A 27008-nucleotide genomic window follows, 5' to 3' on the forward strand; every position below is an offset into this window, starting at 1 on the left:
GCTGAGCGCAGAGCCCAGTGCGGGGCTCAGTATGATGAGATCACGTGACCCCATGAGATCACGACCTGAGTCAAAACCAGGAGTCCAACACTTAACCAACTGAGCCACCCAGATGCCCCAAGAAGTTGTCTTATTAAAAGAGATGGATACAGTGCTTATTAGAAAGATTTACATCAAAAATAGAAAAGTAATTTCTGAGTAATCTAAGATTTTATTGTAATGGGACTTCAGAAATGAAACAGCAACTTTTATATCAGAATTATAGGCATAGATAATTAAGCTCTGATACAAGATAGTCACTATCCTGGGGCACCTGGGTGACTCAGTCGGTTAAGCATCTGCCTTCTGCTCAGGTCACGATCCCAGGGTCCTGGGATTAAGCCCCGAGTCCGGGCTCCCTGCTCAGCAGGAAGTCTGCTTGTCCATCTCCTTTTCCTTCTGTGCTCTCACTGTCTCTCTCTCTCTCTCTCTCTCTCAAATAAATAAAATCTTTTTTAAAAACACAAGGTAGTCACTATCCTATCAACTTATAATGAGTAAAATCAATTTAAACGTTTTATTCAAATTATTCTTTATCTTTAATCGAACCTATAGCTTAAACAGTAGGAAGAGTCCACACATTGAGTTTGATTAACCTAGAAGGACCTTTTCAATTTGAATTGACTCAACTATTTTGAAAGGACTGGCAACCATAAAACATAAAAGACTTTAAAACTTTTGTGATTGTGCCCTAAGAAATAAAATGCATGTTGTGACCTAATGCACACATACAGGCACATATTAACAATCGCTGTACTACAAGCAAAAAACTGACATTTTCACTTTCATTTTAAAACAACTGCTAGTCAAGACCCACAAAACTGATTTCACAACATGCTTATGGGCCATAATCTGCAACTTAAAAATTGCTGCTTAACATTGAAAAGGAGACTTGCCAGTTCTTAGGTTGTAACATTCTTTGTGTAGTGATTATATAATGGTTCTTTGCATTAGTTTCAGTATTTCTCAAAGACTATGAGAAAGAGAATAGCTGCAGATTTGACCCTGACCACCCCTCCCTAGCCAAAGATGAGTTCAACTGCTAGTCTTTCCTTAAAAAAAAATCTTTTTTAAAAAATTTTTTTATAATCCTGAATAAGCATTATTAGGCCTTCAGCCAGTACCTGGGGTCTCTCTGCCTCTTATCAAAATTAAGGCAACTTTATACCAGATTATCTCATTATGCATGACTTCATTTATCATAAACCATTACAAAAAAAGCAAACCTCTCTATTTCCCGACTCTTTTCTTCTAGGGGAGGTAGTCTACCTGATGCTCTCTTCCCTTAAATTAAGACTTCATCCTCAGTTATAAACAGATCCTCCCTTCTTATTACCCTGATGACTGTTAACATCTACAGTAGAAAGCTGTGAGTTTCACTTCCCTCATTTTCATTCAATGAAGGAGCCTTAGCACTAAAAAGTAGACTCTCCTTTCTCCTAGTTTGCTGTTGCTCCTTCCAAGTACAGTTGATGCTTGAACAACATGGAGGCTAGGGGCACTCACCCCCCAACAACAGTCAAAAATCCATGTATAACTCTTGACTCCTCCCAAATTTACTGATAGCCTGATGTTGACCAGGAAGCCTTAAAAATAACATAAAGTCGACTAATACATATTTTGTATGTTACATATATACTGTACTCTTACAATGAAGTAAGCTAGAGAAAAAGTGTTATTAAGAAAATCATAAGGAAAAGAAAATACTTTTACAGAACTATACTGTATCAAAAAAAAATTTTGGCATAGAAGTGGACCCATGCAGTTCAAACCTGTGTTGTTTAGGGATCAACTATAATTGCTAAAATACACATGTCAGAGTTCTTCCCCTGAGGTCATTGTTTTGTGTCCTCAAAACTTTTTTTTTTTTAATGTTATGTTACGTTAGTCACCATACACTACATCATTAGTTTTTGATGTAGTGTTCCATGATTCATTGTTTGTGTATAACACCCAGTGCTCCATGCAGAACGTGCCCTCCTTAATACCCATCACCAGGCTAACCCATCCCCCCACCCCCCTCGCCTCTAACACCCTCAGTTTGTTTCTCAGAGTCCTCAAAACTTTTGACACCAATCTTCCATATCCCTGTATTCACTGAGGATTTGGCACAGGCTTCCTCTTTACCCCTAGTACTGCCATCAGGTTATAACCTTGGGGTCCCTGTGAAAGGAACATTCAATGGCCTGGTCTCATAGTTGAACCACACATTTTTTTTACTATTTCTCTTTAGGTTGCTGCTTTTTGTTTATACCTCCCAACTGTTACCATATTTCAGGGCTATGTAATCTGCAGTTTATGCTCCTTGGTTGTACTTCTTAACAGTGGCTTCAAATAAAGACGTAGGCTTGCATTTAGGAACCATTTCCACCAAAAAATGTGTATCTTCAAACCATATTAACCCACATAGGGTCACAAGATGGGCCGATTGACAACATACACTACAAAATTTTTATTTTCTTTTGCCTCTCATTAAAGATCCATTTGATGCTACTCCCCTGTAATTTGTGTAGGTTATTCTAAGAATTGTCACTTAACTACATTATACCTAAGATGTTTTTTATGACTTACATAATTTGGAGGTTTATGTGAGTTTCATGGTTTGTTTCTGAACATGACTGGTTTCCATTGTCTGAATCTTCAGTCCTAAAGAGTTCATTAATTGAGGTGGTTTATTTTAATCTTGGGGTTGTTTTCACTTAACACACATTTTTAGTTATCAGATTAGTGACTCTGAGACTTTTAGTAGTCTGGTTTTAATAATCTGCTCATTGTGCTAATAGGAGTAATTTATACTTGAATCCAAGATTAATAAATGTAGGCATGGGCGCCTGGGTAGCTCAGTTGGTTAAGCGACTGCCTTCAGCTCAGGTCATGATCCTGGAGTCCCGGGATCGAGTCCCACATCAGGCTCCCTGCTCGGCGGGAAGTCTGCTTCTCCCTCTGACCCTCCCCCCTCATGCTCTCTCTCTCTCTCAAATAAATAAATAAAATCTTTAAAAATAAATAAATAAATAAATAAATAAATAAAAATGTAGGCACATCTATACTTCTAGATGTGCTAAATTTTAGATAGTATAGCTCTCCTAAGTTTAGCCTTATGAGAGCTAGAAAATAGAGGTGTGCTGTGTCTATTATATATCTACAAAAGCTAAAAGTGTAGTACTTCACAAAATTGTGACCAAATAACATTATCCTCTCAAGCCAATAACTTAAAATTTTATGGTAATTCAAACACCTGATTTAGAGAATAAAGTAACTGGGATGGGAGAAATGAGGTGAGAAAGATAATCATAAAGTACGAGCAATCTGAAGTTTTTAAGAACAAATAACTCCACAAACAACAATAACTTATAAAATCATTGTGTTGAGAAATAGACATTATTTTTTCATTTAAAAGATTATTTCCTAATTCATGGGAAAGAACATAACCAAGTATGTCATAGGCATCATTTGAGGTACTCACTGTTTATTCATATCAATTGAAGCTGAGTCAGTTATTCAATCCTTGATAATGTAATTAAATACGCTGATTGTGAGTATAGGAAAGTCAAATATTTTATCTCTTAACCTTTGTAATCAAGGGACCTGGCTGAATCAGTTTATAAAGTGTTTTACTAAAAGGAAGAAAGGTGGTTTAATTCAGAAAATGCATAAACCTGTGGAATAGGTGTTTCTATTCAAAATGAAAGAGGGTTTACTTTTGGAGGATGGTACATTGAGAGACATTACCCCCCATTGCTAGATTTTTTTTTTTCTTTAAGTTGGGTCATCTTCAGAAATTAAACATTTGGTCTTTGAATTATGTTGCTGTAACTTTCAGAGTTATACAGACATTAAAATGATCTACAGAATACAAAAGCTCTTAAATTTGATAGCATTCTTTTTAATTTAGGGAATAAGAGATGGTAAATTACAATGAATAAACTTTGATGCCTGCTTTAGAAATATATGACATAAGTTTTCTGTGTCTGGCTGTTGTGAGGAATTTTTTTTTTTAAAGAGAGAAAGAAGAGAGCAGACTCCTTGCTCTGGGGATATAATAAACCATTGTAAAGAGAGTACAAGTATCAATACATATATTGACCCTTGATTATTTTTGTATATTTATCTGTATATTATAATTCTGGGATATTAGTATCAGGTCAGTATATGTCTGAGAATGGGAATTTAGTCTAAGCAGAACATAATCAGAGAAATCTGCTTTCTAAAAAATTTCATGGTGGACTAAAGGCCAAATACTTTGGGTTGTCTATATTTAAATACCCAAAAAGGTTTATAACATTTTAGGTAGTACAAAAAAGAAAGCAGTTTCATTTTTTAAAATTTGGGAAATGTCTTCATTTGCCTATAAAATATAGTAATTCAGAAACTATACGGGAAGTACACTTGTAAGTGATCATAGGAAATTATGAATGACAGGCAATCAAAAAACATTTATTAACCATTAACATATACATACTAAATATTATAGGTCATGTGGAAAGGGGAGATAAATACTAGAAAACATCCTTCTATCAAAAAAACACATTTAATTCGAGGTGTTCAAGACATTAAGGACCTTTTTTTTTTTTTTAAGAGAAAGGGAGGGGCATAGGGAGAGAGAGAATCCCAAGCAGGCTCCACACTCAGCGTGGAGCCCAGTGCGGGGCTCAGTCTCAGGACCCTGAGATCATGACCTGATCCTAAATCAAGAGTTGGATGCTTAGCAGACTGAGCCACCCAGGCACCCCAAGACATTAAGGAATTTTAAATGAGATGCATAATGTGTTTACCTTGGGGCTGAATGTATGGACAATCCAAAGCTAAAGTTGGTTTCTTTTACCTGTATCAATATTCTAAGAAGTGGACATCACTGATAAAATACAGTTGAATTAAGAAAGCCAGCACAGAGTAGTGTTGCATGATTTGAAAGTGACACAGATAAGTACACTCAACATTAGTATGTCAGGATTCTCAGCAATGAAGTCTTTGGAATATTACCAGTCACAAGTATTACATCTTTGTTGGGTAAAATTTTTGCTATGTGTGTCCTTAGAAAAATAAAGGAGTAAAAGTTAACTGAAATAATGCCTTCATGATGTTGACTAAAAGTTCCACAAAGAATAAAAAAGGATTATTCCTCCATCGAGATTAATAATTTATGTTTTATATTCTTAAATTATTGGGATTATATATTGAGGCTTTGAAAGTGTCTTAATCAGTACCCATTCATTTTTGTCATGATTTATTTGTATCCTTTACATAAGTACTATTATCATTCAAATGTTGTAGTGTTAAGGTTGATTATAGTTACTAATATTCCCTGCTATAAACCACTAAGGTACTCCTTGCTCCCAATTTCTAAAATTTAGCAGGTAAGACATCATTTTTATACTTCCACTCAGAGATTTACAAGGGTAAGTAATTTAAAATTGTCATCTTTAATAGTCATCAAGGACAAATTATCCTGAATAAATAGCTTTTGCTACTTCTTTGTTTTTAAGCTCTCAGTAGGGTGTTAAGAATTTGTTTCTTCATAGCAACTGTTAGTGTATTTGTGTATATGTGTGTAGGATTAAGTAGTAAATATGTTAATGTTACTATGTTGGTATATTTTTATCCTGTCTTAGTCTTTCATGGGAAAATATGAACTTATTTCCTAACAAACTTGAATTTACTATTTTTAATTATAGACATTTACATTTTAATATATTTTTATTTATCCTGCCTTTCATGTTTTTATTCTCTTCACTTTAATGCATATATTGGTTTATCTATTTGAGGAAGTTCTTTGTAATACTAAAGGCATTACCGTGCCTCTCAAATAGACAGTGATAGGTAAAAGATATAAAACTCTTGTCCCAGCCACAGTATACAACCAAGAGCATAGAGGAAGAGAAGGGTATGATAAGTGTCTTCCAACTCTTCAAATTTGCACTGAGAGATAGTATTACTTTCAAACTAACTGGTCCAGACCTCTGTAAAACAAATTTGGGTGCTACCAAGAATGCGAGATGAATCCCTTACTACATATAGACTGGATAATGCCGGCGGATCTCTCGTTTTAGAAAGTTTTAGTCCATACACACAAATGAAGGCATTATATCAAAAATGGATGATATAACTACCCTTTTTATGTTTTTTTAAGTTATTATATAATGATATATGTATAAAAACTGCATTATTAGTTTAGGGTGAAACCTGCTAGAGTTTTAAATACGTGTTTTATTAAAATACAAAGCTGACTTAGAAAACTTATATAAATACTAATATTTCATTTTTATTGTGCTGATTTAGTTAAAATTTCCCTTTTATCTTCAGATTTAAATTCTTTTCTTACCTTTCATTAATAGGTAGTATAGATCAATCAGTGTTAAAAGAATTACCCCCCGAACTTCTGGCAGAAATTGAATCCACCATGCCACTTTGTGAACGTGTGAAAATGAATAAACGCAAGCGTAGCACAGTTAATGAAAAGCCAAAATATGCTGAAATCAGTTCAGATGAAGATAATGATAGTGATGAAGCTTTTGAATGTAAGTATCACATAACTTTATTATTATTTTAGAATTAAGCAGATTGTTATGTTTGTCTCATTCATAATTTGGGGGGTTAGGAAGAGTACAGTGATCTTAATTCTTAATAACATAGCATAGCAAGTTTTTTTTCTTTATACTTAAAAAATGTGCGAAAGATGAGATCAGTTGGCACCAAGAAAAAAAATTTAATGAGCTATAATTAGTGTCAAATAACACAGGTACGTGTCTGTATTTAGCAAACATTTATTGAGCTCCTACTATATATGTTAGGCACTGAGAATAAAAATACAGTAAGATGTGGCCCCTGTCTTTGAAGAGCCTTCAGTCTAATGGGGGGAATTATGTAAACAGTTTTAGCACAGTGAGAAAAGTACAGTGATAATAAGTAAATCCAGGGTGCTATGGGACCACATTGGATTGGCATCAGAATTATACTTGGGGGTTCAGGGAATACTTATTGGAAGAGGTGACACTTGAGTCTTGAAGGACACATAGGAGATAGCCAGGTGAAGAAATATTTAAAACCATACTATCACTAAATTATGAATGGATTAGCCACATTGCCAGTTATCTGTGTGGTTTGGACCTGGCTTCTCCTTTTTGCCCAGCTGTGTCCTGGAATTCCTCCCTTGTTTCACTGTTTTCCAGAGCTGGCTTCTTCACTACACAGCTACCTCTCTACAACACTGTGATCACCTGTCTTTGCACTAGACTTGCTATACCTCGCCTGTCTTCCTACTGGTCCACTGAAAAAGTTCTTCTCTTTTATCCCTATCTTCCTTCTTCTGGAGCAAGAGAATTGAGCCTAGCCAAGAGGGGTCAGCAACCTTGTTTGACTTAAACGGCATTCAGTGGAAACAGACTATGGGAGATCTTCACTTGTGTGCCAACTGACTTAGTCATTATGACCAAAAGAAGTGGGAAGACCACCAGTGTGTTCTACCTTTTCCACCTAGTTTCCATAGATTGAGGTGTGACAAGCAAGGGCAGGAAGGACAGATGCATGCTGCCAATTTTAAATGTATATTGCTGATGGAAATCCTTCACCTCCTCCAAAGTTTTCAATGTTCATTTACTCTGATCTTCTTTAAATTGTGAGCTCTTGAGCTATGAGGAGTAGACTATGAATACTGAGCAAATATGAACAAAGTTTTAAAATTGAAATAAAATATATAGCAAAGTTAATCTGACATATTTAATTATATGTATAATTGTTATAACTTGTTATTATCATGAGATGTATTTACATGCAATATATTTCAATGGCTTAAGTTAATACTTTTTTATTATAATCAAACATTTTGGTCATATGGGAACATATGCTCTGGAAAGGGAGAGGAGAAAGGAGATCTGGTGGCCCAGAAACTCACTCCCCTTTATATACATGCCTCTCCTTCACTCCTCCTCCTTCTCCCCCAGCCCCAAAACATCACCCATTTCTAAAGGGAATAGCTAAGAAGGAGGAGTTCCTTAGTTGCAGATTGGTTTCAAATCACACTTCAACTCCATTTAACTGAGAGTGTCTCCCTGCAGTGCTAAACTGATGAGAATTTTGAAGCTACCTCACAATTAAGTAGAAAGGATAGCATAATCAGAAATACCCACCAAGTGTAAAATAGGGGAGAGAGCCACACATGCCTTATGTTTGTCATCAGTGCAGTCACTATTCTTTTCCTTGCTTTCTATTATGAGAGCTGTCGTTTCATCTTATGGGAGCATACATTGTCATCTTAAAGCCATGGATCCTGTTACATCTATTCCCAAGTATATTGGAAGCTGATGTTAGTTGGAGAACCTCAGTTTCAACCTGTTAGGCGCAAGAAGTTTCTCTGGATTTTTCAGGAGACTTCAGAGTAGCTTCCTGTTTTTCTTAGTTTATTTCTATACAAGTAACTATAGAAAAATTGACTCGGAGGCACTGATTTGAGAGATGAAAGAATTTCAATTGGTTGTTGACATAAACAACCAAATTGTCATTACACCATGACAAAAATAATGTAGTGAAGATATAGTGTAGTACAAAATGTAGAAGTATTATGAGAACATAAGCACAAGCATTATGCTGCTTTGAGAGACTTTTTGAAACTTAAGGTTTTACTGCAGTTTAATCAAATTGATTTCCTAAAAATCTAAAACTAAGGCAATTGTTTTATTGAAGGATGGGGGAAGGGTTGAGGGGGGGTAACTTTGAAAGTTGGGCCACATAGATATGGGTAGCCATAACACAAGTACAAGGTCATTGGGTTGCTGGAGAAGGAGGAGGGAAGACATAAGCTAAGGAGCAATGTAGGTAAAATTTAGAAAGGGAAGGTGGAAGACACTCAAGGCATATTTTACCTACCTGTCTGCTGAGCTCCTCCCCTACTTCTTTCAGGGTTATGAGGGCAATAGAGAAAGAACAAACTAGTAACAGTGAATTGGGATCCTGATAGCCTTATTACAACACACTGTATCATAGAAGTTGGGTGGGGTTTTTTCTAATTTGCCATCCTATTTTTATCCAAATTTCCTAAAGTTTAATGAATGTGAAACAAAATTTTCAAGGCCTATAAAAATTACCACCAATACAGTATATTGTATGTTCTTGCTAACAACTGTAAGATTTTTCAAGCATTTTCTAATCATAGAATTGAATGCTTGAAATGGATTTCTTAAGAAATTAAAATTCAGAAAGACTAAGTCAGTCATATTTGAGATCATAGAATACTACTTTCTGCACATTTCTGAACAAACCTATTAGTTGTTATTTCTCATATTTAGTAGGTATTTTAGTACTTGTTGAAAAAATATTTAGTGAATGTTACATAAATGACCTGTTTCTCTGACACAAACATGTGCACACACACACACACACACCTCGTATTAGTTTATAAGGCAGCCTCTCACTAAGAGAATGTACTGGGGCATACCCTAATTGTAAAGGGGGGGAGTCCTACTTCTTCCTCATATTTCATGTCAGATTTATGACTAATTACGAAGAAAATCATTGGAGATTTAAATATATGCACCTATGTTTGTCTTTTTTTATGAACTATCTTGCTATGCCAAGCCTATGACCAAAAGGTAGAGGAAACAAAATTATCTTTTTCTGCTATGCTGTCAGTAGATTGGACAGAAGGGTCCAGAACCAGAAACCAAACTAGATTCTTGAATAGGAGTAGCTAAGGCAGCATGTAAGGGTAAGATTAGCCAGGGTACAGACATTGCTTATCCACCTAAAGGCACCAGCACAAGCATAGATAGAGTGCATAGGCTAGAAGTTAGCATCCTTAAATCTAAGGCTTTAAGGGGACTCAAACAAGAGTTTTAAGTATTTGGGTATTGATCATAGTTAGGAATTCGAAATAGAAGCCAGTTCAAAGAAAGCAGGGGAGTCAGATTTAGTTCAACAGACTGGAAAGTATTTCATTGTCACCAACAAGTGGTCAAAACAAGATGCCAAGATACAGGACACATCAGTTCTCTATCCTAGTTTTAAGTTGGTGGTGGTACACCCTAGAGCAGGTATGGTAAATATTTGTCACTTGTACTGCCCTCCAGCTCTCACAAGACAGACATCTCTAATCAGTCTTTCTTGTTGAAATATGATGCTTTCTTGGGGGAAATATAATGCTCTAGGCAGCTATTACCAGTTGATCAGAGTTGATGTGTCAGATGAAATCTGTTTGCCAGTTCTGCCTGGAAGTTCCTGTCAGTACTGGTGTATTTAATGGAATGCTTAGACCCTTGGAAGGTTGGGGAAGGAACTGAAGGTAACATATATAAATATGTTTATGTAGCATGTATAAGCTTAAAAAGCTTTTCTCCTTGGGTTTAAGCAAGTACATTGTTGGAGAACTGAATTCAATATATGAGTATTTACAACTGTACAGATTTATTCTATCTCTGTAGGTCTGTGATGTTAGATTATCAGTCTTTTGACTTTATACCTAAGTTTTGGGCTTAACTTGGCTTTTCATTGTTGGTATACATGATTACTCCATATTCTATAGCACTTTCTCAAAAGTTTACTTTTCCTCCAAACCCTGCTCCCCATCAGTAATTCATATGCTTTAAGGTGTTTCTGTTTTTCATCCAAATCCTAGATAAAGATTGTTTTACATGCCTTAATTAATCCTGATGGTTAGATATTATCTTTACTGACTCACTGAATACCTTTCTTTGAAATGAGCCCTGTTTAATTCCCAGAACATTCCTATTTATTAGCAAACCAAATTCATGTAGAAATCTTTAAATCTAAAATAATAGGATAATGCTAAAATAAGTGATACCATTTCTATACCATAATTTATATTTCTGATTAAACAGAATGACTCCATTTCCTAGACCCACACAATGATTTTCCCCCATGTGGTTCATTTGTGAAGTGCATACAAATTTTAATAGTCTTTTTAAATGAGGTAAATTATTTGTCATGGGGATTTGCTTCTAGCCTCTAGGAAACGACATAAAAAAGATGATGATAAAGCATGGGAATATGAAGAGCGTGACAGAAGAAGCTCTGGGGATCATAGGAGAAGTGGCCACTCTCATGAAGGAAGAAGGAGTTCGGGTGGTGGTCGTTATCGAAACCGAAGCCCATCAGATTCTGACATGGAAGATTATTCTCCTCCTCCCAGCCTTAGTGAGGGTAATTCATCAGTGTCAACGGATTTCTTACATAAGCTGCTTTAAATTTAGGTCTTTAACTTTGAAGAGTATTTGATACCTTTTTATGAGTTAATTAACAACTATTTGTTAAGACAGAAGTATATATTTAGTTTGGAATGGCAGTGGTTATTGTTTAAGTATTTAATGTTCTGGAGGAAACTAGAAGCAAAAATAGAACTATTTTAAGTTGTCATTCCTGTATTTCAATATTTCTTTATGTTTATTTTAGTTGCTAGAAAAATGAAGAAAAAAGAAAAACAGAAGAAGAGGAAAGCTTATGAACCAAAACTAACACCTGAAGGTAACATTTTTAGTTTGTCTTTGTTCATAGTCTTCAACTTCAGTTTTCTACATGTAATGTGATAAGTTTTTATTTTTTCTCTGTTGTAGAAATGATGGATTCTTCAACTTTTAAGAGATTCACAGCCTCAATAGAGAATATTTTGGATAATTTAGAAGATATGGATTTTACTGCATTTGGTAAAATCATTTTAAGATATATTTATTTACCTCTAAATATAAAGTCAGTTTTAAATATATTTACCTATGTATTTAGCTTTCTGCCAATTCTCTAGTGCATACAGAGGGATGGTCTTTGCTCTCTAGAAACTTAAAATCTAGTTGTAGAGTTAGGTGTAGTCTATGTTTATTTGGTTGTTTTGTTTTGTTTTGTTTTGATTTAAAGATTATTTATTTGAGAGACAGACAGACAGACTCCCCGCTGAGCAGAGAGCCTGATGTGGGACTCGATCCCAGGACCCTGGGATCGTGACCTGAGCTGAAGGCAGATGCTTAACTGACTGAGCCACCCAGGCACCCCTCAAGTGTAGTCCATGTTATCAAGAAACTGAAAACTTTAATGTAATAATCAAGTATTATTGATCGTGTCTTTGGAATCCTGAGAATGCAGCTACCAAAGTAGGTCATAATAATTAAAGAAACCTTTATTCAGATGAGACATGAGTAGGTACTAGGTAAGGAGAGTACTAATATGAGCAAGGATGCAGAAATAGGAACCCATGCATCTGCTCATTTATTCTTATAGACAATATTTATTGAATACTTAGTCTTTGTCAGCAGTATATTAAGTGCTAGAGATGCAAAGATAAATACCCCAGCCCCTGGCTTTAAGTAATACAGAATCTAATACGGAAAACAAGATAGTAAACCAATTAGAATACAATAGGATTAATATATTCATATATTCCTTTTATAATAATATGTAAAGATCATATCTTTAAATATAAAAATGTAACACTGCTTACAGTATTTAGAGCTACTCTCAACAATTCCATGCCACCTTCAGCTGGTAAAAACACTAGTGCCTGATTTATACAAAAGCCATATAATATACAATAATTTTGATATCAGTCCACCTATTTGAAAATGTCTTAAAAGTTACATTACCCTTTATATTATATTACCCTTTATTTTAAAAGTATTTGTTTTGTGAAAGTCACAAAGGTTATCATTAATGCATTTCTCCATTATTTGGCATACCAATTGTGTGCTGAGAAACTGTCTTCCATGTCATTTAAGATCCCAACAGAATCCCAACATTAAGACAGATGGCACTCTCAAATTAGGATAATTTGAGGAGGACTTATTTACAAAGAGACCAGTTACAGAGTTGGGGACAGATGGTGCCAGAATCTGGGGTTAACAGCCATGGAACTGTTACCATCCCTACTCCAAAAGGAACAAGGGTAAAGAGAAGTTACCAGAACTCATTCTGTAGGGAAAATAATGTAGACTCCCTTGAAAAAAAGCAGTAACCTTTTGGTCAGAGGACACAGGCAGCCTGAGGAGACCTTACAAGGAAGGAGTGAGGGATATAAATACCCTGACCTCACTCTCCTTCTCTTTGATCTTCTGACAGGGAACCCCACTAGCTGAACCCAAACAGAAGCCAGAGGGGATGGGAGACTGTTGATGTAGTCCATACAGGTCAGCCTCTGGGAGCAGAGAGCTTGATTGAGAAGGGTCAACAGTATATCTAAAGTAGTGAAGATAAGAGATCTATTTCCTCCTCCCATCTTAGTCAGAACTCTCACTTTAATCCCTGTCCTTTCATTCAGGGTTTGCTTGAGGTTAACTGAAGCCTCTTAGGTTGTTATTTGTTTAGTTTGTTTGTATTTCTTTGTGTGTCCAGAAATTTTATTAAAAAGTTAAGCTTACTATTTTGAGCTATTTATTGTACCTAAACTGTTTGGTTTGGTTTTTTAGGTGATGATGATGAAATTCCTCAGGAACTTCTTTTAGGAAAACATCAGCTTAATGAACTCGGCAGTGAATCTGCTAAAATTAAAGCAATGGGTATAATGGATAAGGTATCTCACTAAAGAAAAATTTATATATTTACTTAAGGTCTAATATTTGAAATTAAAGTTTTCAAGGTAAATTACAAAGATTACATAAATAATAATGAACACAGTTTATGGTTGCCTTCTGAGAGTTTAACTGAACTATTTTTTTTTAAAAAACAAGACTCGAAGTATTCTGTAAATTATTCTAAAGAAAATCATATTGCATACAAGTTATATTAGTTTCATGTTTCATAACCAGTTGATATTTGTATATACTGCAAAATGATCACAACAGTAAATCTAGTTAACATCCATCATCACACATAGTTACATTTTTTTTTCTGTGATGAGAACTTTTAAGTTCTACGCTCTTAGGAACTTTCAGATATGAAGGATAGTTTAACTGTAGTCACCATGCTGTACATTACATCCTGAGGACTTACTTATAACAGGAAATTTGTACCTTTTGACCATCTTCACCCACCTTAGCCCCTATCCCCAACCCCTGTGGCAACCACCCATCTGTTCTCTGTGTCTATGTGTTTGATTGGTTGTTTGTTAGTAGTGGTTTTAGATTCCACATGTAAGTGAGATGATATGGCATTTGTCTTTGTCTCACTTATTACTCTTAGCATAATGCCCTCAAGGACTAATCATGTTGTCACAAATGGCAAGATTTCCTTTTTTTTATGGCAAGATGTTTCATTGACATTTTGTGTATATATATGTGCGCGTGTGTGTGTGTGTGTGTGTGTGTGTACACATTGTATTTTCTTTGTCCGTTCATCCATCAGTGGACACTTTGGATGCTTTCATGTCTTGGCTATTGTAAATAATCATGCAGTGAACATGGGCGTGCATATATCTTTTTAAGTTAGTGTTTTCTTTTCCTTCAGATATATTCCCAGAAGTGGAATTGATGGATCTTATGGTGGTTCTATTTTTAGGTTTTTGAGGACCCTCCATACTGTTTTCCATAGTGGGTGCACCGTTTTACATTCTCACCAACAGTGCACAAAGGTTTCTATGAATTTGATTTTTAAAGATTGTATTTATTTATTTGACACAGAGAGAGAGACAGCAGTAGAGGGAACATGAGCAGGGGGAGTGTGAGAGGGAGAAGCAGGCTTCCCGCTGAGCAGGGAGCCCAACGCAGGACTTGATCCCAGGACCCTGGGATCACGACCTGAGCCAAAGGCAGACGCCTAAGGACTGAGCCACCCAGGCGCCCCTGAATTTGATTTTTAAAGCCAGACATATCACATAGTTAACCAATAATTAATGTGCTGTTAGTTCACAATGATATTACTATATGCAGTGAGGGATATATTGATTTATTTTTTGTGTAGGAAAATGGCATCAATTTTTTGAAGTGACACTGCCAATCCTAGGTTTTATTTCATAAATTCCATAATTATATATAGCTAATATTTCAATTTCACAAGGTGAATTTGCTGACTATTTTCAAAGTATGGAAAGTTTACCAAAAGTCTCAGTAGTTTAATCTGTTATGAAATTATCTAAAGCAGTATTTGGGGGTACTTGTTTCTATACTCCAGCATAAATAATCAAAATGTACTTAATGTCAGTTACTCTATTGATCCTTCCATTTGACTCTTCTGGCTGATTTGGTTGAGAGTCCTAGTTGCATGCTAGTAGTCTAAAAGGAGACCTGTTCAATCAGGAGAATATGAGTAATAGTTGCCTCCTAGCAGAACCTTTAAATTGACTACTAATTTTTTAGGTAGAGAAAGCATCCTTTCTAAGAAATGAAATAGGAGATACTTTTTAAAATAAGAAAGATTTCTTCTAAAAAAAAAAAGGTGTTACTTTACATTTGTAACTTTTATCATTTACAGTTTTATGCTTCATTCGTAATACCACCTTGAATTTTAAGACACCTGCTGAATAACACTGTAGTGTGGAAACCATAGCATAATTAAATCAACAGATGAAAACTTAGAGAGAGAGAGAGTGTGTGTGTGTGTGTGTGTGTGTGTGTGTGTGTGTGTGTGTGTTCATACGCATGTTCAGTATCACTGCCACAAGAACAGGGAGCCAGGTATCAGAACAAACTAAATCTTGACTAGCTATATGGTAAGAGTTGAGTTAGTAGTGTGCATATGTGCCCATTCTGTGTTTGCTTTTCTGTCTTTCAGAAACAAGTGATTAATTCTCTACATAATTCAGATTTAAGTAGAGAATCTAAGTGGGAAAATTTTCCCACTCTTTAAGTGGGTGGTAATGTTTTATGTTCCGTAGCCCAAAGGTGATAATTGTACATGTTTCTTGAATAATTTATCACTTTTACCAATTATTGATTAAAAAAATATATATATATGTTGCTATTTTAGCTTTCCACTGACAAAACTGTGAAAGTCCTAAATATCTTGGAGAAGAATATTCAAGATGGGTCAAAGCTTTCCACTTTGTTAAATCATGTAAGTTCAAGATCCATATTGTTAATTTTACCTTTACTATTGTTAAGATACAAGTTTTTTTCAAAAGAACTCTGATTTATAGGGGAAATCTCAAATTTCATTTTTTTTGAGCTTGTTTCATTCATTAGCAGTGCTACTAAATTACACTTTTAGTAATTCAAAATTACATTGTTGATTCACAGCTTTGACCTAAACAGACAACAGATGTAAATTCATTTCAATTTACAGGACTGTTCTTTAATTTTACATTATGCTCTTCCTTGTGTATGATTGTGTTTAAAATATTTTTTTCATTTATGAAATGATAGTAATTCTTTTTCTTGACCTTCCTGGAGAATTAAATAGAAACCTTATACTGTATCCTAAAACAGTAATCCTTATATACCTTTTTTTTGTTTTAAGATTTTATTTATTTGCAAGAGAGAGCACACACGAGTGGGGGGAGGGACAAAGGGAGAGGGGGTAGCAGACTCCCACCTGAGCAGGGGGCCCATCATGGGGCTTGATCCCAGGACCCTGAGATCATGACCTGAGCGGAACGTAGACGCTTAACCGACTAAACCACCCAGGCACCTCTATACCATTTTTATACCTAGTTCAAATGGTCATTGAAAGTATTAAATAATTTAATTCATGTACAGTGCTTAACAATGTTTCCATATATTAAGTTCTCAATAAACATTAACAGCAACTGTTAATATATTTTAGTACCTTTATGTCAAAAACAGTAGCAACATAATGTAATGGTTTATAAACTGATAAAAGTAAATTGTCTGGAATATTCCTTCTTAGCATTGTAGCAGACTTTCAAAATCATATGTATATTCGAATTGATCTTGATAGCTCTACCATTAATGAATACGAACACTAATACTTATGGGCATTAAAATGAGATAAGAATTTGGAAAAGTTTTAAGTTACTGAATTTTCCTTATTGCAGAAAATTTCCAAACCACAAGCTCAAAAAGGTCCATATTTTCATCTAGCAATAACCACTATTAACACTTTTGATATATGTATTTCCATTCTCATATATGCATATACTTGATCTTAGCCAAAAGGCCAAGAAGCGATCTCATATATGCATATATACTGTATATATTTAGTACATGCACTGGATCTTATAAGAGAAATGTTCTTGAGTTTGCCGAAGCCACAGGATTGCTAAGTGATCTACATGGAATAAAAAATGTAGAAAAATAAACTCAGATGTATTTCTATGGTTTCTTAAATATATCTGTATTTTTCCAATGCCCTTTTTAAATCAGCTTTTGAATCAGAAACAAAGGGCTTAAAAAAAAGAAACAAAGGGCTTAGAGAAACCAATAGTGGCAATCTGCTATATCCTTAGTCTTCAAACTATATTTGAAACACTTTGACAAGAAACTGTAATTAATCTCAAGAATCTAGAGTTCTGGAGAGCTGCCTGACTCAATCTTAATGAAGTTATTCTAATTCCTGAAGCCGTAACATTATTTAATGTGTTGCAGATAATCTTAACATTTTACATGAATGATAAACCTCCTTAACTGACTCTTCCATACAGCAATTTTAATATTAAAGAAAAGCTGCTTTATCTTATTTTTTTAAGTAGGTATGTAAGCAGTTAAATGGAAGAAAGCTTAGAGAGTTAGGAAAAAAGTAATGGAGTTTGTAGGCATTAGTGATTGGAAAGCCCTTCTCTGTTTTACATATATCGTGCTTTTATTTGCTTCATTTCCCAGTGTATATGCTTTGAATAGCATGTATTTGAAAGTATTCCTAGAGTATAAAGTTAGTATTTCATAAGTAAACATGTGATAGAAGGATTTTCACTCTCAGTGAGATTAAAAGCACTCCTTCCCATTGGTAATGTAAGTTACTAGTTTGTAAATTAAAATGCAGTCTTCTGTCAGTTGTCGAATTACCCATTTTAGAAAATAAATTATGTTTTCGGTAGTCTGCATAATAACTACTTTTTAGTATCTGTTTCAAAAATACTGTGTTTTTGAAAAACAAATAATGGGAATGATTGAGTCAATAACATTTTACTACTTTTAAATGCAGCTCTACCATTCGTCGTTTTAATTTTCGCTTTGTTCTCACAACAGCAAACAGAACTTGCAGAGTTTTGACTATCATGTTTATACTCCAAACAAAGTTATTTATATACAATTACAGTCTTTCCTAAAATCTTAGGTTTGGATAAAGTACATGGAAGATACTATAATTTTGTTATTGGAGTGTCATCTAGTGGTGAATTAGGAGATAGAATATATTATATTTGAAAACTTTGAAACAAAAATCTTAAAGTAACATCAGTATTTGTACTTCATTCCTGATGTTTATGAATATACATGTACATGCATCGGGGCGCGTAGCTGGCTCAGTCAGTAGATAGAGCACATGACTCTTGATCTTGGGCTCATGAGTTCAAGCACCACATTGGGCGTAGAGCTTACTTAAAAAAAAAGAAATGTATATACATCAAAACACCATGAAAATCGAATATATCATTTTTTTTAATATTTTAACATAAATATGTTTATTTCCATTTCATTAACAATGTACTGTTTTATAGAATAACGATACTGAAGAAGAAGAAAGATTATGGAGAGACCTTATTATGGAGAGAGTTACAAAATCAGCAGATGCCTGTCTTACAACTATCAACATTATGACATCCCCTAACATGCCAAAAGCTGTATATATTGAGGATGTAATTGAAAGAGTTATACAGTACACTAAATTTCATTTGCAGAATACACTCTATCCTCAGTATGATCCTGTTTACAGATTAGATCCTCACGGAGGTTAGTTTGCCTTTTTATATTGGAAGTTTTTGAATATTATGTCTAAATTATCTGTTAATTTTATTATGTTGGATGGGTCAGAATGCAATAACTTAAAATGGCACAAAAATTACTAGATCATATAAATTGTAATAAATACTGGCTTTGATTTGGCTAGAGTTAGAACTTTTAGTTAATCCAGTACTTGTTCAAGTATAATTTCTTTAACAAATATTTACATAAAATGGAAGTAATTTCTACTGGGCAGGGAAAATCCCAGATAATATTAGCTTCTGGTTCTATTTATCACTTCACCCTAATTTTATGCAGAATATTAGTTATCTACAAAATGGATTGATTCAAGATGTATAATCTTTCTCTTATTTATAACCTTAATAAACGAGCAGTGAAATAGTTAACATGTACATTTAACGAGAAGGGGACATAACTTGGTTTATGAATAATCTACAATTAATTATTGTTTAATAATTGCACGTTAATTTAAAGGGAAATATAATCTTACTGTCCTGCACCAATGAGAAAAAATAGAAATAAAGATACATATTTTACAAGAATTTAGTAGCCACTGGAATGTACCATAGATTATCTGTTATAAGAATGATTACTTGCTATCTAGATATCCCTAGAGAATAATTTTCTGTTTTAATAAATAACCAGCTTTATTTGCCAGGTTATATTTTTATGTAGCACAATCTCCCCCCCCCCAAAAAAGTGTTCTCTTAATTCAGAATACAATTTTATTACTGTTTATTAAAAATTATTAAAAGTTGATAAATTACTTGTTTGAATTTTTTCTTTCATTTTAGGAGGCTTGTTAAGTTCAAAGGCAAAACGGGCTAAATGTTCTACCCATAAGCAGAGAGTAATAGTAATGCTTTATAATAAAGTTTGTGACATTGTTAGCAGCTTATCAGAATTGCTAGAGATACAGCTTCTTACAGACACAACAATTCTTCAGGTAAGTTTTTTTTTTAAGCATTTTGTTCAATTTTAGACCAAACTATGTAAGAATAGAGGGTCTAAGTGAGTTCAGTATAACCTTGCTCGCTCGGTAATAATGCCAGCACTATGTTAATTTTTTCCATTCAGAATATATATAAAATGAAGAAATACAAGTCCAGGGAAGTTTTAAAAAGACACATTTAGGGCAAAAGATAGGTGAATATAGTATAAACTCTAAACTCCATAAATTCTTTGAAAGGTAAATGATTACTTCCTTTGAAATATGCCAGAATATTTTCATCCAGAGTAGCAAAATGTATTGTTTCTTTATATTGTAACATTTATCAACCCAAAATGTGGAGATCAGAGGAATGGCGGCTATGGAAAGAAAGTATGTACTAATGTACTGTGCTTGAGGGTGAAAGGAGCAGAGAAAGAACTAGATCGATACTAACGATTAATGAGGGGAAAGAAAATGACCTCTCAGTTTTTTCCAGTAAGTTTATGAATGTTTTGGAATTTAGTTAAGGTAGAATGTTACCGAAATCAAGTAGAGATGTATACCGATTACGTTTTGTGTGTGCAGGTATCATCAATGGGAATAACACCATTTTTTGTGGAAAATGTCAGTGAACTACAATTATGTGCCATTAAGTTAGTCACTGCAGTAAGTATAAATTCGTACTTTTAGTTATCCCCCTGGAAAAATAATATTGATATCATTTAATCCAAATTTGCAAAATTTAATGCAGATTGAATTTCCATAGATGTATTTCAGCATAAGGACTATTTTTGTTTGCCTTATATCTTAAACTCTTCTAAATTTTTATTTTATTTTAATTTATTTAAATTCAGTTAATTAACATAGTGTATTATTAGTTTCAGAGGTAGAGTTCAGTGATTCATCAGTCTTATATAATACCCAGTGCTCATTATCACGTGCCTCCTTAATGTCCATCACCCAGTTACCCCATCCCTCCACCCCCTCCCCTCCAGCAACCCTCAGTTTGTTTCCTATGATAAAGAATCTCTTACAGTTTATCTTCTTCTCTGATTTTGTCTTGTTTTATTTTTCCCTTCTAAATTTTTAAAAAATATTTCCATTAATAATTCCTTAATATCTACAATTAAATCAGAATTGTTTAAAATCATTTACATTTTGTCTTTCCATCTCCAAGATAGTATACTCCTCTAAATGAAACTAGTATACTCTGACTTCTACAAGAATGTTGTAATTAATGATGGAAAAGTTGTGTAAATTAAGTCACTGTCATTGAAGATGTTGAAAACATTTTCATTGTAAATGGCAGATGATATTTTTTATCATGTGTATATCATTTTTGTTTTCAAATAAATATAAACTAAATTTGAAATCTTATAATTACTAAACAGGTATTCTCAAGATATGAAAAACATAGGCAGTTAATTTTGGAAGAAATTTTTACTTCACTTGCAAGATTACCAACCAGCAAGAGGAGTTTGAGGAACTTCAGGTAACTAATTATATCAAAGGCTAAGTACAGTGAAGAATTACATTACATTGTAGCCCTTATAAATTTATTCCTCAACTGTGATTTTTATTTTAGTGATCAAATAAAAGGCAATTTAGTCAGAGCAGCATGAAGAATAGCTTAGATATGTGAAAAAACAGTGCATGTTTGGGGGACTTAAAGAGAAGTTCATTGATTCTCAGGTGTAAAGATCTATGACAGGGTTTTTCAGTCATGATGCTTTTGACATTTTGGGCAGTTAATACTTTGTTGTGAAAGGCTGTTCTGTACATGGTAAGATGCTTAGCAACATCCCTGACCTATAACTTCTAGATGACAAGAAAACCACCCACCTACCCACCCCTTCCAATTGTGACAACCAAAATTTTCTCTAGACACTGGCAGATGTCCCCTGAGGGGCAAAATCATCCCTGATTAAGCCATGATAGGGAATGTGGCTTGAAAAAGTCAAAGGCAGTTCAAGTGTTTTATAAGCCATACTAAGGAACTTGGACTTAATCCTTTATACAGTAGAAAGTCATTAAATAATATGTTTAAAAGCTGGAAGATTACTCTGGCAGCAGTATGGAGAATAGACGTGAAGATTAAAAGCTCTTAAATCACTAAGCAACAGGGTAACTAAGAAATGTTATCCACTGCTGTAGTCAGCATTGTCTTTGTTGTCCTGGGGAATCATCATCATTTTCATAACCATTATAATTTCCTGAGTGATTAAGTGTGTTGACCTGGCATATAGGGTTATATTTAGATTGTTTTGAAGGCTGTCTTATGTAAAATAATTATCAGCATATAAGAGAATTCTTACACCTTTACAGTATCTTTAGACTTAAAGATTTAAATTTGGTTTTTTTATATTCCATGCCACTGCCCTCATACCCTACCACAGATGATCAAGAGCTGACTGTGTATCAGATTTTAATAAGAAAATGAGTACCAGAATGTATGAGCATTTGGAAATCTAGAAGACTTTGCTCATTTTAAAAATCATTTTGAGAAATATTTGACATTTTTCATGTATAAATCTTTGCCTGCAGTGCATATAGAGTATAGAAATTTGTATTAAATATTGCATTTTCCTTTGACAATTATCTAAGTATGTATAGACATTGAATTGGTACTTTCTCTAATTTATTAAAAATAATTTGACTTAAGGACACTATTACAAGGACTAAAGATAATGCCTAGAAATATTAGTAAAGCATCCTGAAATTTTCAGATGATAGATGACATGTAGAGTGAAATTCTCATTCTTTGTATGATTTAAATATTTTCTTCTCCATTAAAGGTTAAATAGTAGTGATATGGATGGAGAGCCTATGTATATTCAGATGGTTACAGCACTGGTTTTACAACTAATTCAGTGTGTTGTACACTTACCATCATCAGAGAAGGACTCTAATTCAGAAGAGGACTCAAATAAAAAAGTAAGGAATCTTTTATAACTTTGTACTTTTATAGGAAGAAGCACCTAAATTCTCTGCCATTCTTACAAAACTGACGTTCTTAATTAGAGCTTTATGGTTGGTCTTTAGGATCCTTGTAGAGCACTAGACTAATTTTTAGGAAACATGAGTTCTGGTACTATTTTGTCTACCAGTCATGAGACATAAGGATCATTTTAATCCGAGTTTGTTTCTTTGGCTATAAAATGAGAATGATAATAGCTAACAAGCCTTTCATACCAACCACTAAGTTTGAAGTTAGATAGTGAATGTGCAAGTGAATATTATAATATATAATATCTGTACTACTCCATAACATATAATTGTAATATGATTAATGTAATTCCCGTGCAGAAGATGAGTTTATGCCTCACTGTTGAGTAACTATAGCTAAGATTTGCTCTTGGTTTTGTAGCTTTTACCCATCAAAGCTTACAATTTTTCCAGGTTCTTATACTATTATAAAAGGTTAAAAAGAAACAGGAATGATTTTGTTTCTCTCTTCCATTGTTTTCAGAATTTTGCATATGTGTATAATAGTATATAATTAAGTAAGTAAATAAGTGAAAAATGCCTATCAAAAAAGTTGAGGTCGCTCTCCCAATCTGATTGTTTTCTCTCCAGTCTTTCCTTCCTTGTCTTTGGTGACAGGTATCACGAGAATGTTTATCTCCCTCCATTTACTTATTTATTTAGTTATGTGCATACATTTGACATAGAATTTTTTTTTTTTAAGATTTTATTTATTTATTTGACAGAGAGAGACAGCGAGAGAAGGAACACAAGCAGAGGGAATGAGAGAGGGAGAAGCAGGCTTCCCGCTGAGCGGCGAGCCTGATGCAGGGCTTGATCCCAGGACCCTGGGATCATGACCTGAGTAAAAGGCAGAGCTTAACGATTGAGCCACCCAGGCAACCCTGACGTAGAATTTTTTTAAACTTACGTAAATGATATAGTGACATATTTACAGCTGTTTTTTCAGTCAACATTGTTTTTAATACATAATAACTAATACCAGATTCTCTTGACTTGGGTTAAACATCTATAACTGTATCACGATTTAAGAGTTTCTCTACGTATACTTAGAAGTAGAATATTAAATCATAGTGTACATGTATATTTTTTTGTACATGTATTTTTAACTTTACTAGAACTTGTCGGTTTGCTCAAAAAAGTAGTATTCTAGTTTATTTTCTTTCTTTTAGATTTTGCCTAGTAGTCTGAAATGATACCATGTTCTATTTTGCATTTTCCTGGTAACTAGTGAGCTTTTTCATGTATTTTTTCACCTTTGGGTTTCCACAACTTTGAATTGACTGTTTATATCTTAATCTTGAAATTTCTCATGAAGGAATTGAATTTTATTTTGTATTGTATTGCAGCATTTCCTAAACTTGGAACTTGAAATGTCTTTTTCTAAATTCTTTTTGTAGTTTCAATTTCTTCTTCTGACCTAGATCATAAGAAATTATTGATACTGCATTTGCTAACCACATTTGTGTGTTACTCTTTCATATTTTAATAAACTAAAATAAACTCAGTATTTTTACTTAGTTTTTATAAAGTGTTAAAATGTGTTCACTAATTGTAGCTTCTGTCTTTATATATAAAAGAATAGTTTAAGCTTCTTTTTGGAGAGAGGCAGAGGGAGGGAGAGAGAGAAACTTAAGCAGGCTCCACGCCCATAGCAGGGTTCCATCTCAGGACCTGAGTTGAAATCAAGAGTCGATGCTTAACCATCTGAGCCATCCAGGTGCCCCATAAGCTTCTTAATGTTTAAATGTATTGCCCCTATTCAGTAATAACATGACAGTAGCAACTGAATGAACTTATTTTTTTGATTCTTATATCTATGTAAATTCATTTTTCTCAATCTAGGTTGACCAAGATGTTGTCATTACCAACTCTTATGAAACAGCCATGAGAACAGCCCAAAACTTCCTTTCCATCTTCCTTAAAAAGTGAGCAAAACTAATATAATCTGATTTTTATTTCCCCAGTATAGAAAATAGTTCATTTATTTTAAGTAAATGGTTAATCCAATTTCCTGCCATAACCTGAACTTTAAATATGTCACCTTTGTCCTTGGTCTCCTAATCTTTAAAATGAGGCATTTGAAATACTAAAATCTTCTTGGGAACTTACTTATATGTTTGACTCCACAAGTTGAAGTACTAGATTGAAATTCTGTAATTTTTCTTCAGTAAATATTGGAGAATTCTAATTGAATAGGAAAGTTTGTAGAGAGTGGTTTAGTCGGCCTTCATAAGAATTTGTGGTAATCTCAGAGAAAGAATGGTCATTTTTAAAAATGTGGTGTACTTGCTGAAAAGTAGTGTTTATACTAGGCAATAAATGAATTCCCTAGCAGGGGCAAGAATGAAATTTGAGAAATAGATTCATTTTATGCCATGTTATATTTAATGTACTCTCTTATAACTTGTTATGAGATATGGGGAAAAGAAAACTTAGTTAACAAAATTTCAATCATATTGGTAGACATGTCACCTAAATTCACAGCCTTTTCACTATTTATCTTCAAACAGATGTGGTAGTAAGCAAGGTGAAGAAGATTACAGACCACTATTTGAAAATTTTGTTCAAGACCTTCTTTCAACAGTCAATAAGCCTGAATGGCCAGCTGCTGAACTACTCCTTAGTTTGTTAGGGAGACTGTTGGTAAGAGTATAGCATTTAAAGATTATTAGATTACTAGAAGACAACATAATGAGGATGTACTCTGATTCACAGATGATGAATTCTTTAAAAATGTGTAAGGAAATATGACCATTGCATCTTTATTTTTGCATGTGCATAACTGTACACAGTATTGTCAGTATTTTGTAGAAAACTTTGAAATCTTGTGATTTTGGTGCTTTCATTTCATTACATAAGATAGCAGTGCTTTAAAAACTTTTTTCTTTGGTTTGGAAGTGCCATATTGTTAGTTAAAAGCATCTCAACACTGAGTCATAAGTTACTGCAGTTAATTCATTTCAAAGCATGAAACTGATTAACATGAACACTTTGTCATCATTAAGAGTATTTCTAAAAACATGACACTTTCTAGTTCTCATGTAATACAATAGGAAAATGCAAAGAAATATTATGATTTCTCTTTTTATTTTTAAAATTTATTTAAACTTGTGCATTGCAAATTGTTACAAAGCTTTTGGGACCTTACATTCTGTGAACCAGAAAATGTAGTAATACTATTCTGAAACCAAGATAACATTTCATAGGCATTAGAATTCCAGCATAAGAAGTTCTTATTCAGTAATATCCCATTTTTCACAAGTAAGCAGTTGAGCCTACATTTAAAGAAAATGACTGTTCTTAGGATTAATCTATGCTTTTTTTTTTTTTTTAATGAAAATGTCAGATTCCAGAAACTCTCAAAAGGCAGTCACTTATGGAACAATATCACAAAAATTGTTTAAATTTTCAGATAATACAACATAGATTTGGAATTTATATGATAAATTGTTATTAAAAATTTATAAATTGATTAAATTAAATTAAAATTATTTTTATGTTTAGGTTCATCAATTCAGTAACAAGTCAACAGAGATGGCTTTAAGAGTGGCATCTCTTGATTACCTTGGAACTGTTGCTGCACGATTAAGGAAAGATGCTGTTACAAGCAAAATGGATCAAGGGTCTATAGAACGAATTTTAAAACAGGTATTGAGATAAAGGATTAAAATTATGAGGATAAATATTAGTTAAGTACTTTCTTTAGGTATTCTTATATTGGTGTTGCATTTCATTTTATAGATTCAAAGTAAGATCTTACATTTCTAAAAGTGGGCTTTTCAAAAGCCCCACAGAGAAAGTTAATACCATTGGGTATATTATAGTGTCTAACAGGAACTTTTAAGTGATTTATATAAATCCTTAGTTTACTTTCTTTCTGTGAACTGCTTTTATAAATGTATGATGCTGTTTTCTGTTTCGTTTAAGTTTTATTTAAATCTTTAGTTTACTAAGATGATTTAGCATTCCCAATCAAGTCATTTTATACCTTTGAATTTTGAAAATTTTTTTATATTGGGGAAAGGTGAGGAGGTCTTCCTTTCATTTTATTAAATAGATATTTCATGTCTGGCAGAAAAAGTGTTTTATTGCTTCACTTTTTTTTAAGTGTGCGTGAGGTGCTACTAATGCTAAAAGTGACTTAAGAAAATTGTTAGGTAAATGATCTCTAATCCTACCATATACAACTGTTTTCATTTTCTTTCTACTCTTTTTTTTTTTTTTTTAACATTCATAGCCATATTCATGCTGGCCATTAGAAATGCATTTTACATTTTTTTTAGTATACTTTGTATTTTGAAATAATTTATATTACTAATATAATAATT

General features: G+C 33.6%; 1 protein-coding gene across 5 annotated transcripts in view; it reads left to right on the forward strand.

Moving 5' to 3' along the window:
- Positions 1 to 27008, forward strand: part of NIPBL (NIPBL cohesin loading factor) — a 200222-nt gene that overhangs the window by 128415 nt on the left and 44799 nt on the right. For 4 of the 5 annotated variants that reach the window (XM_036074669.2, XM_078066650.1, XM_078066648.1 and 1 more), the window contains 14 exons: positions 6375 to 6557; positions 10993 to 11190; positions 11440 to 11511; positions 11601 to 11690; positions 13437 to 13540; positions 15871 to 15957; positions 18518 to 18749; positions 19556 to 19707; positions 20278 to 20358; positions 21084 to 21184; positions 22488 to 22626; positions 24523 to 24605; positions 25191 to 25323; positions 26185 to 26328. In XM_036074669.2, the coding sequence (XP_035930562.2) occupies positions 6375 to 6557; positions 10993 to 11190; positions 11440 to 11511; positions 11601 to 11690; positions 13437 to 13540; positions 15871 to 15957; positions 18518 to 18749; positions 19556 to 19707; positions 20278 to 20358; positions 21084 to 21184; positions 22488 to 22626; positions 24523 to 24605; positions 25191 to 25323; positions 26185 to 26328 (1799 nt within the window). The remainder of the gene's footprint in view (positions 1 to 6374; positions 6558 to 10992; positions 11191 to 11439; positions 11512 to 11600; positions 11691 to 13436; positions 13541 to 15870; positions 15958 to 18517; positions 18750 to 19555; positions 19708 to 20277; positions 20359 to 21083; positions 21185 to 22487; positions 22627 to 24522; positions 24606 to 25190; positions 25324 to 26184; positions 26329 to 27008) is intronic. The other variant, XM_078066647.1, reaches the window with a different exon arrangement.

This window comes from Halichoerus grypus, chromosome 2, assembly GCF_964656455.1.
Source record: "Halichoerus grypus chromosome 2, mHalGry1.hap1.1, whole genome shotgun sequence".
In the NCBI taxonomy this organism is placed as follows: Eukaryota; Metazoa; Chordata; class Mammalia; order Carnivora; family Phocidae; genus Halichoerus; species Halichoerus grypus.